General features: G+C 43.1%; 3 protein-coding genes across 7 annotated transcripts in view; all 3 read left to right on the top strand.

The window, feature by feature from the left end:
• Positions 1-901: 901 nt before the first annotated feature.
• Positions 902-3,879, top strand: LOC146971320 (C2 calcium-dependent domain-containing protein 4C-like). Its single transcript, XM_085805756.1, has 3 exons — positions 902-1,170; positions 1,730-2,498; positions 2,680-3,879. Exons 2-3 carry the CDS (start codon positions 1,761-1,763, stop codon positions 3,229-3,231), a joined length of 1,290 nt encoding a protein of 429 aa, XP_085661882.1. The 5' UTR covers positions 902-1,170; positions 1,730-1,760; the 3' UTR covers positions 3,232-3,879.
• A 2,938-nt stretch (positions 3,880-6,817) lies between these two features.
• Positions 6,818-10,542, top strand: fem1a (fem-1 homolog a). The gene has a single exon (XM_085805754.1). It carries the CDS (start codon positions 7,012-7,014, stop codon positions 8,863-8,865), a length of 1,854 nt encoding a protein of 617 aa, XP_085661880.1. The 5' UTR covers positions 6,818-7,011; the 3' UTR covers positions 8,866-10,542.
• A 2,785-nt stretch (positions 10,543-13,327) lies between these two features.
• LOC146971318 (receptor-type tyrosine-protein phosphatase S-like) overlaps positions 13,328-18,017 on the top strand; it is a 69,616-nt gene continuing 64,926 nt past the window's right edge. For all 5 annotated transcript variants that reach the window (XM_085805849.1, XM_085805850.1, XM_085805847.1 and 2 more), the window contains exon 1: positions 13,328-13,737. The gene's annotated coding sequence lies outside the window, so the exon portion shown is untranslated. The remainder of the gene's footprint in view (positions 13,738-18,017) is intronic.

Raw genomic sequence — 18,017 nt, 5'->3', positions numbered from 1 at the left:
AAAGAAAGGTTTGATGTCTTAACAGAGAACCAGGAGTTAAATGGATAATCCAGTGTCAAAATAGTTAATTTTATGTTGATCAACTCCATGAGTTGTTACAGTTCTGACAATGCAGATAAAGTGACATTTTTTGAGTGAGTGAGTTTTCACTGGGGTCTTAAACCGCTCCTTTGATGTTGCTGTCCTCAGATCAGAGACTGTTCCAGAGTGGGTTAGGGTTAGTTCAAAGCTGGAGACAGCAGCTTCACTGCAGGTCTTTGTCAGATTTTCTGGCACAGTGAGCAGCAGAGAGTCTGAGGGCTCAGTGAGCGAAACATCCTGGCAGTACATCCCGGTCAGTGTCATGTTGGATCCCAAATTTGGGGATTTGAAGAAACTATTCAAACTATCCAAAGACAACTTATTTGGGGGAGCTGCCAAGAGCAGAAACATAATGTTATAGGTTAAATTAAATAAAACTAAGTGCAGCTTAATTTTAATGACAGTCCTTTTGCACTTTATTTGTACTGGTTTGTGTTTTAATTAGTCTCTGTAGTATAAAGAAAAAAGATTTATCTTTTATAACAGCAAATGAGTCCAGATGGTGGATGTGTACACACAGTAATATTGTCAGTTCGCACCATCAGCAGCAGCACTTTGTCACCAGGAAGTCCAATTAAGGTGCTTGTGTGTTTGTACCATGTATCACAGGCAGAGATGCGCTATCTGGCAACAGGGGCTAAATGAGAGAACAGATCTCACGTGAGCGCCAAATGAAATCAAAGTGACGCTCTCTTTAAAAATCAATGAGGCGTGAGATATGAAACCCACATAATTTGAAGCACACTGTGAGTGATGAAACAAAAGCCTTTCAAATGAGATTCAACCACCACCACCACCACCACCACCCCACCCTCCTCCCGTGCCTGCCCAGGGATCAGTTTTGTGGTGAATATCATGGGAAGGTTTCACAACCTTCTCATTGGCTCAGAAGTCACCGACCCCATCATATAAAGCGCGTGAGCCCGCTCTAGCCGTCTCTTTTCCCCGCTGGCAAGCGTTTTGGATCACACTTGGACTTTGCCTACGAGGAAAACACCTTTTACGCACTGAGCGCTTGGAGAGGTTTGCAGGCGAGCGCACGCCGACGAACCGTTTTTCAGAAAAGGAAAAGAGTTACAAAACCAACAGGTAGGTAAGTCTGATGTATGATGCGCATCGCGACGCTAGTTTACGTGGCTTTCTTTCAGGAAACAAAGTTATTTACATTCACTTATTTGAACGTTTTCGTTGCGTAATTAAAATGCAAGCGAGTAGAAGTCATCTTAATAAAAAAAATTTTTTTTAAAAAGACATTATAAGTTTGATTTTCTATTAATGCCGCATTTCAATAGCGCTCAGTTGAGTCGTTGAGAGGAGAATTACACGGGTATTTTAATCTCACTATGGTGCGCAATGATTTTTCATGGATTTAAAGTGCTTCTCGGAGGCGCGTGGACTCCTCCAGTGTGTGTATTGTGAGAGAGATGTGTGCTTCTTGGCTGCAACTTCAATGTTAAGTCTCCATTCCTTTATTTCACTCAGCTGATTCAAGATCATGTTTTTGTCACTGACTGGGATATAAGAGGCACATTTAGAAGAAGGTTTATGTTTTATGGGAAGACATGTGTGGGAAATATCAATGTGTACTGTAGATGTCGATTGTGTTTGTTTGGTCTCATTGGCTGAGTCTTCTCCTTTCTGTTCACAGAGAAACTGTGAGCAGAGGCAGCTGAGTGGGAATGTGGCTACTGGAGAAGCTCCGTAGCTCTGGGACACAATCCCAGTCCCCGCAAATGACAGAGGCCATCCCAGTCTCTGTTTATGCCAATGTCCTCACTCCAGAGAAGATCCCTGATTTCTTCATCCCCCCTAAACTTATCTGTTGTCCACCAGAAGAGCCTCTCCCCCCAGAACCTGAGCTCTGCTCCTCCCTGCGACCCTCCTCCTCTGATCATGCCATCTGCAGCCAGAGCCCCAGAGCTCGGAGCAGCAAGAACCCCTGCAGCCCTCGCCTCTTTTCCCGCCTGGGGGGAGATGCACGTAATCTCCAGAAGTCAGCCAACCGCCACATCATCCAAATAGAGAGTGCTGATGAGCCAGCTGCTGGATCTGTGGACAGGACAGGTGTTGAAGTCAACACTAATGCGGACCCCCAGTCACAGACTGCAATGTCTCTGCCGTATGTCCCCAAGGCTCAGACCTCCTATGGCTTTTCAACCTTGGTCGAGTCTCCTCACACCCGGCGCAAGGAGAGTCTGTTCCACAGCGACCCCAGCAGCCCCCTCACATCCCCAAACTCACAGAGGCGCTCCCAGGGGGGGACTCTGCTGACCCCGGCTGATTCCAACCCCTACCGCTATTTCAGCGGTGGAGAGAGTGACACCTGCTCCTCAGCAGAATCGTCCCCTTTCAATTCCCCTCTCCTGTCCCGCTCTGCCTCTCTCCTACGCTCCATTACCCAGGAGACACAAGCCAAGGTGAGGATTTCTGTTTCTACACGTGTAAGTATAGTATAGTATAGTATAGTATAGTATAGTATAGTATGAGCCTTTGGGGAGCTATCAGTAAAGATATTACAATGTTGTTTTTATTGTGTGATTCACTGAGTCACTTTTTTTCCCTGCATGTTTACCACTTGTTTTTTCCCTCTCCCTCCAGGTGTCTCGTGCCAAGCGCTCCCTGGCGCGCCACAGCTCTCTCTCCACTGATGAATGCAGCTCAGCAGACAACAGCCCCAACATGCAGCGCCGCCGCATGCGCTGCCCTCCCTCTCCCGCCTTCCGTGGATGTAAAAGCAGCAGCTCAAGAGGCGGCGCAGCGCACCTCCTGCAGCGAGAGCACACCATCAACCTCCACAAGGGGGGGACACTGAGGCTGAGCACTCACTACGACCCGGAGGCAGCCCGGCTGAGGGTGCGCGTGCTCGCAGCTGAGGCCCTTTATGACAGGCAGACTGATCTTAAAAGCATTAACTGCTGTGTAGCACTCTACCTGAACCCTGGCAAGCAGCAGAAACAGAGGAGCACCATCATCAAGAACAGCAGGAATCCGGTGTTCAACGAGGACTTTTTTTTTGATGCGCTGCCCCAGGCACAAATAAAGAGCCTGGCCATGAAGATAAAGGTGGTGAACAAAGGAACCAGTCTGAAGAGAGATGTGCTTCTAGGAGAGAGGGAGGTGCTGCTCAGCGAGCTGCTGGAAGGCCTCTAGGGAGCTCCTGTCAAGACTTCAGTAAAAACAAGCAGCTCCACATCTTGAGGACCCTTTCCTTCTCTGGCTATATTTTTATCCCCCTTCACAGATCAGATAATACTGGGCAGACGAAAGCATGCTAATGACAGGGGAGTTATATCTTGCACACTGTGTTATGTACATCAATGGACACAAAATCCTCGAAAAGACCGTGTAGAATGAAAAAGTCTCATTCATCAAGTTGCCATCACAAGCTTTTTTTTTTCGAGAAGTCAGTCCAGGTCAAACAAACTACCATTATTTACATGCTTATCAGTAAATTAGTAATGTGAACAGTGGATCTGTCCATGTTAGTGTATTTTTCTCTTAGTATTGAGTTACAAAAGGTGTTGCCTTCTCTGATGAACATTGTGTTGTGGCACAATATCATATCAGCCGTGATGCACTACTGATCCTGTTAAAGCTGGAGTTGTATTTTTGTAATGATGCAGTAAGTTTACATGTGAGTTTTTGCACGTTCCTGTGGAAATTAATAAAAAATGCCTCTGTGTACTTGAAAGAATTTATATATGAGAGTTAGATTTTAATTGCTAATGGATGTAATGTTAAAATGACTGCCGTTACGTGATATGCTTTTGAAATGACAAATAAAAACACAAAACTCACTCTAGCGCTTTCTTTTTCCCTGGGGCTTTGTCTTTAGTGATTTTGCCCTCTAATAATTCCTTGGGATCAGGAGCAAGCCCTGGGAAATTATTATAAACCCTCCTTTGCTTGCCTCAAGCTCTCCATTTTTGCAAACTACTCTGAGGCAGGGTCCTCTGGGACTCTGAGACAGGCACGGGCTGGGTGTCATTTGTGAGGCTTTTAATCCTACTTCTCTGCACGCAATATTGTCTCTGTGTGCATTCAAACTCCCTGTTTAATTTTAAAAACACTATCCTATTCAGGCAATCCTCCAGTGAGTTTTGAATAGTTATTAACGATGGCAGGGGGTAGAATCTCTCTTGCTGGCTTGCTCTACATACAGCGAGGTTATATCTTGATTTATATATTCAGTATTTGGGTTGATAAATGGATATTTGTGCAGAGGGAATAGAAATAGGGAGATGCACAAGAAATACAAAACAGAACCTGTAGCCATCGCAGGCATGGTCCGACTGATAGATAAAAGCACTAAGTGTGGATCTTATGCCTCCTCTACTGGTGAAACAACAGAACGGCACTTCTTTTACAGCCTATAAAAAACAACAACAAAAAAACACTTTTCTGGCTTACTGTAATCAACTATTGACTTGCCCTGGGTGCCTCCCTTCTAGCTGCGCCCTTAAACCCCAGTCTGTGTGCTGCTGTGTCCCTGAAAAAGAAAGAAAAATACATTTCATTAAAAAATGCAAAAACTCTTAGAATACTCTCAGGCTTATAAGCCCAAGGCTGATCTGCAGCCAGCACCATTTACTTATAAAGTACTGAAATAAGTCACAACAAGCCCCCACATGGGACACATTCATCTGCGAGCTTAGAGAAGATTAATTTCCCACTGACTTGAGAGCAAAGAGATAAACTGGGGAAGGAAAGTTAAGTAATTATTTTTGTCTCTGTAGACTTGGTGGGGCAAATTATTTGAAAAGTGATTGTCTAATAATCTTTGCATTAAACAAAGCATTAGCAAACCATTAAGTAAAACGTCAGCCTGTGGTCATAATCAACAGACTCATTTCAAAGTGATTTTTCTCCTTCTTTTCCTGTTTTGACTCCATTATTAAAGGTCCCAAAAGAGTTACAGCAGTTTTGGTCATTTCCCCCACAAGAGAGATTTCTCTATTTGCTGTTTTATCTCTCATCTAGGTTGCAAAAAAAGCTGATGTCACATATATTGGCACACTAATCAGGATCTGACATATAATCCAGAGCTGATGGCAGTCAGTGGGTTATTTGTTTACATCAATCAAATGAAATCTGATTAAACCACATGCTCTAAGGACTCATGAAGAGAGTTAGATGAGCATTTGGATGTTTTCTTTATTTCAACTTAAAATTTGATCGTTGCATATTTAGTCATGACTGTTGCCTATTGATCCTCTTGTCAGCTAAGATTGGAGATGCCATCTACCTAATAATTACAATGATTCATTATGAGTGACAATCACATCTTGTTCTATTAAAAAAAAGAAAAAGAAACGGAAAAAGTACACACTAAAAGGTGATTCTAATATGTCCTGAATTTCCTTTGAATATGACCACTTTAAAACTCTCTAATCACCATACCATACCTGTAAGGATCCGGGGACACCGTAGTCTCATGCAATGTCACGGACGAAATTAGATGGCGGAATAAACAATAGCTACAAGCAGATCGTGTCCATTACAGTTTATTATAAATTCAGTTTAGCCAGTGGGCAAGATAGAAATAGCCTATTATATGGTGTCAGAAGTGGGATTCAAACCAGCACCTCCATTTGTCAGTCATGGGTTCAAATCCCACAGTAGTTCACACACACAGTATAATGTTATAGGCCTACTCATGTCTACGTGTAGCTACTATGCAATAAATGTAAATTTATGTATTATTATTTATATTCATTATAAATGTATTATTTATTGTAAGTTTATTTTTGTTTCCACTATTTTTATAGAGAGGGGTGGCACATTTTCTTTGTGATTCTTTCTGAAAGCAGAGGTGTCATGTCATTTCACTGTGAATCCCCAGAGGTTAACATATTCTATGAATTTAAAAGATACCCTAATCCTGTTACTCTTATCAACAGCTTCAGCGCTGCACACCACACTGAATTTATGCATAGAAAAGCAAGTAGATGACATTTCACCGATGGGGAGATAGAGGGATAGCTAGATGGTAAACTATCCACATTCCAGTGAATGTAAGGTCTGGGTGTTTATGTACAGCATTGTGCATATTCAATTCAGTCATGTGCTTCCAGCTTAACTTGTAGGCTACTTGCAGAAATATTCTTAAACAAATACCACCCACAGATAGCCTACTAGTGGATGATATTTGCTCAGAATGTAGGAGGCCTCCTTGTGCATGAGACTAATATTTGTAACAGGAAAAAAAGAGCTTGGTTTCTTAGGAAATAGGTAGGCTATTGGCAAATCTCTGTGGTCTATCAAAATTTCTGTGTTCTCTATATGCTCTTATGTGTTTGCAGTTCTTGCTGGCAGTTTGTCCAGCAAAGGAATACGATTGACAACAATTAACAATATATTTTAATTACCCAAGAAAAGTTGTGTGTTCATTTTTAAATAACCATGACAATTTTCAGGGTCATCCAAAGATTTAATTTTCCAATTTAATTTTTTTATTCACACTGATGAGAATCAACTTACCATTTAAAATGACCACTTATTGATTTTAAACCTATTTGATTTGTGAACCGGGTACCACCCGTCTGTCTCTGTCTCCACTAGCGGTGGTTGTGTCCGTCGTTGGTGCGAACAACCATAACAAACGAACCGATCAGCTGGTATGCTATTCAAGTCATGCGCAGCTTGGGAAATGTAGTTTTTCTCACAGGGGGCAAAGCGGCGCTTTCTGGGAACCGAGAATTCTATCAAAACTACGCTACCCACAATGCCTCGTTGGAATCGTAAACATAGAACTGTCAAACAACACACGCCATCTTGACAGCACCCTCAAAATGGCAGAAAGATGTGAGCTCGAAACCGAGTCCAGACCAAGACTCCAGCTCTCTGTTATTTAAAACCTGACTCGCCAGTTTGGACAGAAACGAGTGGTTATGGGGTTGGTGTCCAGGGCGACAGCACAGAGCCTGTAAAATGGACATAACGACGGCGGTTTTCAACGCGGCCAGAGATGGTAAGCTAAAACTTATCCAGAAGTTGCTGAGCAACAAAACTCCTGAGGAGCTGGAAGCTTTAGCCGAGGAGAAAACCCAGGGAGGAACTCCTCTGCTGATAGCCTCTCGGTACGGACACCTGGAGGTTGTAGATTACCTCCTCGAACACTGTAAAGCTAATGTCGAGCTCGGGGGTTCTGTTAACTTTGACGGCGAGACCATCGAGGGGGCTCCGCCGCTGTGGGCGGCTTCGGCAGCCGGTCACCTCCCCGTGGTCAAGACGCTACTGAAACACGGTGCCTCAGTGAACAATGCAACACTAACTAACTCAACGCCGCTCCGAGCTGCCTGCTTTGACGGTCACCTGGAGATCGTCCGCTACCTGGTGGAGCACAGAGCCGACATGGAGGTCGCCAACCGCCACGGCCACACCTGCCTCATGATCTCCTGTTACAAGGGCCACAAGGAGATAGCCAAGTTCCTCCTGGACCGCGGCGCTGACGTTAACCGCAAGAGCGTGAAAGGAAACACCGCCCTCCACGACTGCGCTGAGTCAGGTAGTCTGGACATCATGAAGATGCTACTGAAGTGCAATGCCCGCATGGAGAGGGACGGATATGGGATGACCCCACTGCTTGCTGCGAGTGTAACAGGTCACACCAACATTGTGGAGTACCTGGCCCACCAGCCTCGCACCTCCAGAGAGGAACGCATTGATGCACTTGAACTTCTTGGGGCTACTTTTGTGGACAAAAAGCGAGACCTCTTAGGGGCGATGAGGTACTGGAGAAGGGCTATGGAGCTGAGGCAGCCAGGGGACAAAGCTGGATCCCTGGCCAAGCCTCCACCCGGTCCCCCAATCCCTGCCTATGGCTGTGCACAGGAGGTGAGCACAGCCGAGGAACTGGAAGCACTGATCACAGACCCAGATGAAATGAGGATGCAGGCTCTGTTGGTCCGAGAACGCATCCTGGGCCCGTCCCACCCAGACACCTCTTATTACATCCGTTACAGGGGAGCTGTGTATGCTGACTCGGGCAACTTTGAGCGCTGCATCAGCTTATGGAAATATGCTCTAGACATGCAGCAGAGTAACCTGGACCCTCTCAGTCCCATGACAGCTTCCAGTTTCCTGTCCTTTGCAGAGCTCTTCTCTTTTGTTCTTCAAGACCGGGCCAAAGGCACCTTGTCAACACGCATCACCTTCCACGATCTGATGACCGTGCTGGGGAAAAGTGTGAGGGAGGTAGAGAGAGCCGTGGCGCAGAAGGACAACCCTCCAGAAGCTCCTCAGTTTACCAAGGCCCTCTCCATCATCCTCCACCTCATCTTTCTGCTCGAGAAGCTCGAGTGCAGCCCAGAGCAGGAGCACCAGAAGAAGCACACGGTGTACCGCCTGCTGAAGCTGAACCCTCGGGGTCGCAGCAGCTTCACTCCTCTCCACATGGCCGTAGACAAAGAAACGACATCTGTGGGCCGCTACCCGGTGGGCCGCTTCCCCTCCCAGGCGGTGGCAGCCCTCCTCCTGGAGTGCGGCGCGGACGTGGATTCACGTGACTGCGAGAACAACACGCCACTGCACATCGCTGCTAACAACGGTTGTCCAGAGATTATGGCACTACTCATGAAGGCCGGGGCTCACTTTGACGCGACGAATGCACAGAGGAAGACAGCCTACGAGCTGTTGGATGAGCAGAGCAGCGGGCACCCGGCCCTCTACCCGCTGAACTACGTCACCCTCCAGTGCCTGGCGGCGCGTGCAATTGAAAAGCACAGACTGCCCTACAGGGGACTCATCTCCGAGGAGATGGAAGCTTTCATTGAGCTGCACTGACTTCCACCGCTCTCCCGTGATGAGGAAACCTGCACTACTCTTCCTGCTGTCCCTCATCCTTTACTATGACCTGCCACAAACTTCATCCTCCATGTCATGTCATTCTCTTCATCTTTGTCTCTTTTTGACTTTGACTGCTTTGCCCCTGGCCCCACCAGCCTTGTGTCAGACCAAACCATAGCAATAAACATCCAGCCTCTGGGCTTAAATCTCTGGCTGAGATGTGGTCAGTTATCGCTTTATTCTAACAATAAGTCACGTAGACTTTAAGTGATTGTTGGCTTCCACTGCTATTTAAATCTGGGTGAAACATCAACATGATACAGGCTTGAATGCAATTTTTTTTCTGGTTCTCCCACTAAAGGAAAGCTACAGTATGCTGGTGCTTGTGTGTGTTTGATGGCAGCTGTACTGATTGAGAGATGATGGGCTGCATTGTTACTGATAGAGGCATCTGATCAATCTAGCCAGATAGCATGCATGACAATGAGTGGATACAATAGCTCACGTGTTGTTTTTTTTGCAAATTCATTCGAGAGGGATGTGTTTGAACAAATTCACAACTCAATCTTGCTTGCTGGTATTTTATTTTTTTTTGCCTGGTTCTACGTGTACACATTTACCATCTGCCATGCTTCTTTGCTATGAGAAGGTGTTGAATTTGCTGTGCCAAAATGTCAGCCATGGAACTATGTTCTGTTACGGAGTGTAAATGGGTGGCAAAATGAAATGCAACTAACTTATCTTCCAAATGATTTGCGGGTTTCATAACCTGAAGTGGGGAAATTGGTGTTAAACCGAAGAACTTGTTGTTGTTTGATATTTCAGACTGTGACATGAATCGACAACCTCCAGAGCCATCACTTGAAAGACTTTTACTGAGGATGAGTGGTAAAATTGTTTTGCTAACACTCCCTTGTCTCCACACAAGATGTTTATAACCTATGCATTTTATGAATCCTCCAATCAGAGGAAATGTTTTTTCAAACAGAGGTTCACTACATAAACAACTTTTACATGTGACTCTTCTTCAATTTTACATGCTTATCTTAACAGGATAATGAGCTGAATTCAGGGACTGCTTCACTGACAATGAAGTCGAATCGTCTAAATTTATTAACTAAAGAATGTTTTCTTAAAATTTCTGCCTATGTCCAAATGAACAGGAAAGAGCCTCGACTGTGCCTACATCCCATTGCTACTGAGTAAAGTCACCATTAACAGAGATATTCGATTCATTGTCAGAGATGCAGCTTCAAATGTGGTGATAACAACAGAGCTCAAACGCTGTTTGTATCCAAGGAGAAAGTCACATGTTAAATATCCAAAACCATGTTTTAATTCTGTTTTGGAGTGGATATTCCCTTTAACCTCAGATGCAGTTCCCAGACACAGAACAGATGGCTCTCCGGCCATTCCTGCATCTTAGTCTTATTTTTAATAGTCTCTCTTTTGTTTATCTTGTGTTATCATGAATGTTTTATTTGTCTGTCTGTGCTAAGCACCACCAAGTCGAATGCACACTGAGAGGCTCTATAAATCCTAAATAGACAACTTACATTCAGGCTATGAAGTGTTGCTGCCTTTATCGTTCTCAACTGATTCGTTTAACTGATGATAACTCAAGAACAAAAGTGTGTTGGAGATACTTGAATAAAATTCAGTATCACAACAGGATCTGTGTGATTGTGTGTGGCTCATCTCAGTTTTGATGTGTGTTTTCCACAACTACACGTTCTTACTTGAAATTGATTTGGTGCAGAGAAAACTCTTTAAGTATTTGAGAAGTAAAAAAAAAAAAAAAAAGAAGCTATTTCTGTTATTTCATTCAGCACTGGTTCTTTAGCTTGAGTGCTGCTGCTTACAAATGCATTTGCGCTAAGAGCGTCATTACATATTTAGATGGATTGAAATGGTTGCAATAGCAGGACATAAAAACTGAGTCACTTCATCAAGGCAGCCAGGTCTATAAAATGATTTTTATTTAGAGGCTGGAGGACACTTTATTTCTGTATGTATACTAAGTAAGTGTTACATTAGCACATTATTAAAAGCAATCACTGACCACTTAATTCAGCTCTGTACACCAAACAGACTCTCCGCTGCTCCGTTCGCATAAACTTAAGGACACCGAAATAAAGCATAACAGAAACTTGATCTTTCTGAGTCCTGCACTCTTCAAGTATAAATAGAGTGCAATTAACGTCACTGCTGCAGGGCAGTGGTAGAGACAGGGCACTTACCCTGCTAATTTTAGGGGTCTTTTGCCCTAGCTCAACTCTGAAAATGGGAATACTGTAATGCTATACAGTCAGGCAGGTCATAGGGTGACTGGCAGAGACAGTGCGCAGACAACAGAGACTGCATTATTCAGACAGGAAACAGAAACGGTCTGAGCTAATTAATTTCATAGATGGCAGCTGCTGGAACATTGTCCCAGCCTAAAATTATGATTAAATGCTTTTGTTACTGTTTATTCTTTATGTAAATGTGCCATGGGACCTGTTGGCAGAGTATACTGAAGTATTTATGACACCATGTATTCATTGATTCTGCTGAAACAAACAAATAACTTGACCTGTAACATCAGATTTCTAAGATTTAAAAAAAAAAAAAACTACTATTGGTATTGGGACAAACTGGGGGCATGTCTTATTTTTGCTCCAAAACTGTTCCTAATATTTTTTAATATAAATTTAAAATCATTTGAAGCATTCTTCTGCCAACAAAAGAAAAGACAACAAGCATACTGGTATTCCTCACATTAAATTATTGAGCCCTTTGTGTAAATGCTTCCATCCTCAAGTAAACGCAATGTCACATAATAGTAACTTCCCACTAGATGTCACTAGCAACAAAGAAAATCAATGAGACTGGTAGCCTTTGTCCCTTGAGGACCATGCGATAGACTCAAAAACTGTAGCTTCCAATTACCGTCAAAAGTGATGGCAGTTGGTTAATTTTCCTGTCTCTTCCTCACACTCTGTCAAGCAGTCTTTGTGTCATAGAGCAGTGGAGAAAGAGAAAATGAGCTGTTGAGAATGACTTTTACCAAGCCATTAGGCAAAGGCTGAAAATGCATTTATACCGTATCTGCGTTAAGAAATAATATAAATGTACCGTAAATACCTTGGTAAGTAGATTTGCTGACGCCGAGTCAGGGTCAGCGGAAAAGTCGAAATAAAGCCTCCTGGAGTGTCACGCCACCCCTCAAACACCATACTCCAACACCTCAGACTTTGCCCTTGTGGCAGTGGTTTTTCCTCATGTTGTGTGACCTAAATATGATCATATCCTGAAAACAAAGGCTGAATTATGTAGTATCTTTAAGGTTCAGAATTATGAGGCTTTTTTTAATTTCCAATTTCATTTTTATTAACATTTTTCCAGCAAAATTTGTGTTGATATGGGTGGCAGCACTGGAGCAGAATTGTCTCTATATGCCTATATACACATATTTCATGTCCTAAGGTAAGAGTCGGGTATGCAGGTATATCTAATATAGATTAAGATATATATAATTCATTAAATCCGGTTATTCTTTGTTGGATAGTCTGCCTGCAGCCATTTCCATCCCATGCTTTCCAAAAAAGAAAAAAAATCATTTAAATAGATAGCCTACTCATCCTTTATCAGGGATTTTGCCCTTGCATAATGGATTAAAATTAAATTAATCTCTTCTTTTTTTAAAATATACCTTTGGGGGGGAAAGTGCATTTGGGGACAAGATATCAGTTTATCTCATTGATAAGAATGATTGATTTGTAATGTTGACTTTAACCTCATTTACCTTTCAGCAAAACCTTAATCAAGACAGGTTTTATTGCAGGGCAGTTGTATTAGACTGCATTGGCTTTAATAGGTGAACATAACAAACTGGCAACTGAGTGTTGGTCCCTGCAGGACAAATAAGGTGAGTACCTCTTTGCATCTCCCTAACGATAATTTTGTTAACTTAATCTATGTTACTATGTTATTTACCTACTGTGGTGTTATTAATATGTTCTCATAATATCCCACAGTGAGCTATATTTAACCTGCAATATTTTACAGTGTCCAGCTATAATTATTGAGAGAGTTCTGCTCTGTAGGAGCTGAAATTGGGCTCTGACTCTGTATTCATGCCAGAAGCTATGATTAGACACTATATTATGGGAATCTACTGGGTTTCAAGGTGCTTATCTTCATTTTAGCCCCTGGGGAGCCGAGTGGAAAAATCAGTCACCAATACACAAGACCGACCTACCTCAGCAGCCACCTCTCTCTTTTTTTTCTTTTTTCTTTTTTTACACCAGTCAGCGATCCAGCCAGAGGTGGAGGAGGTGGTGATGCTGGGGTTGGGGGATGTGGGGTTGGTAATGGGGGTAATGGAGGTGATGGGGGATACGGTTGCTATTGGAGATCTTGCCTGCATCACGTCATGTATGTGAAGGGGGGGAGGGACAGAGCACCGGTGGGTGTTTGAAAGAGAGAGAGAGAGAGAGAGAAAGAGAGAGAGAGATAGGAGGGGTAGGAGAGGAGAGCAGAGGGAGGGAAAGAAGGAGGAGGGCATTGAGGAAGAAGGCAGGGAGTATCAATGACATCAACCAGCAGTATCTGAGGCCGCCCGACCAGCAATGCTCTCCCGACAAAAGGGCTGAGGAGCAGCCGTGACCCGCTGCGCTCCCGAGTGGTCGGTCGACATCCAGAACGGTGGAGTGGGGCACCGGCGATGTGTGCATGCATCCTCCACAAAGACAGACCTTTCTCTGAGTGGAGCTCTGCTGCCACTGGATTACATTTATCCTTGCTGTTTCCGGGGAAGCTTCCAGCTGCAAATCCACCCACATGAATCTACCAGACAGAAAAGAAGACGGAGCACTTCCTACCAAGGTAACCTGCATCCTACATCCTTGTACAGTTCATGTTTGCAGCCGTGCACCCCACCCAGGCGGCTTATTTTCACTTGTCGAATAGCCTCTCGGAAACTAATGAGGTAAGAGTAGATCCCAGCCCGGATGAAATTTCACCGTTTAGCTTTTCTCAAGGGGGCGAGTGTGTTCTTTGCATTTTTCTCTTTCATCCCAGCATCACTTGAGAGTTTGTTTCTAACGTTTGGGTGAAAGGCTGACCGCCTGGCTGTGCGGATCGGGCTGGTTGGCAACAGCGCTGTGAGTGCGCGTCCCCCTTCACCCCCCTTCCCCTCCTCCTCCTCCTCATTGTTGGCTGGGCAGCATGAGGGACCCGGGCAGACTGGCAAAGCCTTTGTTCCTCATCCACTCTCATTTAAACTGGCTTCTTTTCTGATAGCCCTTTAAAGCTCTCTCAAGGTAAAACGAGTCTGGTGTTAAGTCAGATTTGATTAAGTCAGAGAAATGGGGGTGGGGGGTGGGGGGGATGTAGACAATAACATTGGAGAATAAAATGCCAAACCTCGTTAAAATTAAATAGAGCACATGCATCCAGTTGATTTTCCAAGGATGTTTAAAAAAAAGTCAGAGGAATCTCTAAGTCTGAGTGATATTTCAATGATGTCACAGCAAAGTAAAAAATCCCCTTATGATAATGTCATTCCTGTCACTTTTGAAAAAGCTATCACAATCACAATATGAATGCATATGGGCTATTATATTAGTATTAGAGTTATTTTCTTTTTGGGCACCAGGTGGTAAGATGGATGGACTTATTTGGCAAGATTGTTTTCTAGACAATAGAGTGATGGCTGCATCTGTTACTCTCAAGCATTACTTAAAACAAGCCCATCTGCACAGATAGGCTGTGTTTTGTAGTCCATGGTCCTCTCATAGGACTATAATTATATGCAGAAGGATTTGCTTTTAATGCAGCCACTCACGCATACAGGCAGAGTGTAATTTAATGATACATCGATTCATCCTGACACATTTTCCGAGGGCTATTGCTTGTTTGGGATTTAATCATGTACACTTCAAATGCCTGTTTAGGTTTTCTGTATTTCCGCTGTGTGGCCTGTGTAAACTGGAAAATTGCACAGTTGTGGTGAAATCCGAGGGAGGTCTTTCTCCTCACACACAGATGGGAAATTTTCCCCGGGGCACCGTGCGTTTGCTGGTTATTGTTCCAGACCATTTCCACATCCCTAATTATTTTAATCAGTCATTTTTACACATGGATTCCTCTCTTTAGTAAACTCCCAAGATTTTTTTTATCCTGTCTTTTCAGCTCTACTCCCTGCCTAACAGAAGAATACACAAGGCACTCCATCTGCATGAAAGGGACTGGGATCTAGATATTTGCATTATTTTGACAAAGAAAAGTCATTATGTAGAGGCAGAATAATTCAACTGGCAAATTTTCTCTGTCTGTCTCATATCAAATATTCTTCTCTCTGAGTCAAGAGATGCTCGGCCCCACAGGTATTCAACCAGGCTCTGTTCAGAGAAGCAGCTTATGAAATCAGTAATGGCATGTACTCCCTTAAATAGCATTTCACAGAGTTCAACCATAGGTCTCAATGGTTTCCTGCTCCTTCCAAGTAGACACCACTGTAAGATCCTACCAGACTTGAATATGCTAGATGATGTGTGCTCCCAGTGGTGCAGCTTTGGTTTCACGTCAAAGCCCTCATTGAAGTCTTATTCCCACATTCTCACAGCAGCCTCACCCTACCTGCACTGCTCGCTGCTTTCCCTCTGCTTTCCTTCTGCTTTCCTTCTTTGTGTAACACGTTATGCCCATCCATGGATTTTGTCAGAATCTGTGTGAATGCTCTGCATTAGCTTTGCTGCGCCCGTCAGCCGGAAGGAGGGAGAACATCAAGGCATGCAACTTTGATGCTGGGAGCGTAGCCACCTGTATTACAAGCAGACAGAAACTTTGTTGTTGTCTAGGCATTGATATTAATTGACCTTTTCAAAGCCCCACAAACACAGAGCTCTTGCTTTTCTTCTTGTTTATTCAAAAGGCTGCTGAAAACAGCGTATGCAGCATGCAGAATGAAGCATCAGGGCAAGGCATGGTTGAAATTATTGTAACAGTTTTTCCTGAGTTTGTTTTATGTATTACATGAGGTCAATTAAGATATTCAAACTGATGCCAAGCCAAGGAATTTTACTGATATAGACCAAATCAACAAAATCTTCTCAGAACATACGATACTCTCCTAGTTAAACCTCTGAAAGATTTCTCTCCCTGGACTGCACCTGCAGGATGCACAATAAAATGATAATTTCTTATTCATTAATTAAAACTTCGTTAATCCAGTCTCTTGAGAAATATTATATATAAGTACTATCTGTTATGGTATTGTTTATGCAATCATATTATGATATATGATCCCCACTGTCTTATTGTTTTAATATTTGAAGGGACCAGTGTCTAATCCTGAGCATTTTTTAATTTCATTACTGGATGAAAAGAGGAGAGGAGAAATCTTGTGTTATGTAATGCTGAGAACAGCTCATTGCACTTAATTCCAACCATATCACTCAACCCTGAACTGTAAGGTTGATATGATAACACATGCAGTAGGAAACATGTCTTTATGGAATTGCATCATCAAATGTCAATTTGCATTAGACAGACTTGCAAACATTAAACAAAAACAGTTTTCACCATTGAAATAATGTAGAGATAAAACGAAACAAAAAAAAGAATTGTAAGATTAGAGCAGTATATGGGCATATCTTTTGATCATATAGTTAAATACTTTTACTGTCATCATGTGCAAAATTATTTAATAAATCTTATCACTCAGACCTGTCTATCTTTAGAAACCTCATTTCAACGAGTTCAGTCTGTACTGAAGTGTCTCATCACCGTTGTCCTACTTGGTAGATGAACTACGTTATGTTATTTACATAGATAATAGATGGGTCATTTATATGCACATAAACAAGTAGTGGAAAGTACCTGTGCCTGAAAAACTCCACGACAGCCTGCTAGTGCAGACCCGACTCAGTGTGTTGTTGAGGATCTCTATAGTGAACCAGACCTATAATTATCCTTTCTCCAGCCAGGAGGTCATCCGCAATTATGTGTGTGTGTTCATCATGTGTCTGTGTTTCCATGTGTGCATATGAGTGAAGGCTAAGAGATCGGTTGTGACTTGACTGATGCCCTTCTCCAGATGAATCAGAGATTCTGATGTGTCAGCAGGGATGAATAATGCACACTCCTCCACTACCTCTCTTCTCCTCCTCTCTTCTCCACCTCTTGTCTTTAGTCATTCGCCTCTCTTTTCATCACAACTGCCACATCTGAAGACATCTTCACCCTCCTTCTTACCCCTCCCTCTCCTCCCTCATGCAAAAGAGGGCATTATTTCCCTGCCGCTGTCCTCCGGTCAACCCGTCTCTCTCTGCTGTAACAACTAACTCCTTCTTCTCCCGAATGAAATCTGATCTTTGTCCTTTTTCTGCAGAACTTTTACAGAATTTATCTCTCTTTAGAAGTTTCTGCACATTGTGTAATTGGGAAGCATGTTTTCCATCTGCTGACATTTGCACTGAAAGTGGTTAAATGTGTTGATGTGCACAGCTAATTATCCAATCATGAAAGAGGAAGTGCATTGACTGTGTTCGACAGTTACATCCCTGACTGACAGGAGTCTTTAGTAGGGTATAGGGCTGACTGACAAGATGGCTGACGAAGCAGAAGACAAACTACCTAATCAGAACTTGAAAGAAAGTGTGGGCACCGTCCACTTTGAAGTGTACAGTTAACCAGAATATTCTATGCACCTTACTTCTAACTCTTGACAAGTTCTCAAGAGTATTTTCAATTCCTGGAGTGAGAAACTCCTCTTCGGTACATGCATAGAGTATTGGATGAATTCATTTGGGCTGGATTGGTGCCAAAATAGTATTGAGACTTTGCAAGACAAGAAATGATAAGATTTTTGCTTGGTATTGCCCTATTCGTGAGATGAAAGCATAATGAATGCTAATGCCCAGAGCAAAATTGTGTCTATGCGCCTCTTTGTGTGGCATAGCTGTAGGGACGACAATGTCCGTAGGCCTGCCCAACTCTTTGGTCCAGATTGAGAGATCTCAGTTGTGAAATCCTTGAGACTTTGGTGATTGTCCAACTTTTATCGGGTATCATTATATCATCACATCAAAATTTTAATTTGTCCAATACTTTAAGTTATTGCTAATAATGAAAAAATAATGGCATTAGCGTAACTTGTTTCT

The sequence above is a fragment of the Trachurus japonicus genome, chromosome 17, assembly GCF_045865225.1.
Source record: "Trachurus japonicus isolate A0001 chromosome 17, Traja_1.0".
In the NCBI taxonomy this organism is placed as follows: domain Eukaryota; kingdom Metazoa; phylum Chordata; class Actinopteri; order Carangiformes; family Carangidae; genus Trachurus; species Trachurus japonicus.
This window is presented reverse-complemented; position numbering and strand designations above follow the sequence as displayed.

Bases quoted from the DNA above. Each gene is read 5' to 3' on its own strand.
- fem1a (XM_085805754.1), top strand. From the start codon at position 7,012: ATGGACATAACGACGGCGGTTTTCAACGCGGCCAGAGATGGTAAGCTA.
- LOC146971320 (XM_085805756.1), top strand. From the start codon at position 1,761: ATGTGGCTACTGGAGAAGCTCCGTAGCTCTGGGACACAATCCCAGTCC. The intron at 2,499-2,679 runs GTGAGGATTTCT...CTCTCCCTCCAG, and splicing joins CCCAGGAGACACAAGCCAAG to GTGTCTCGTGCCAAGCGCTC.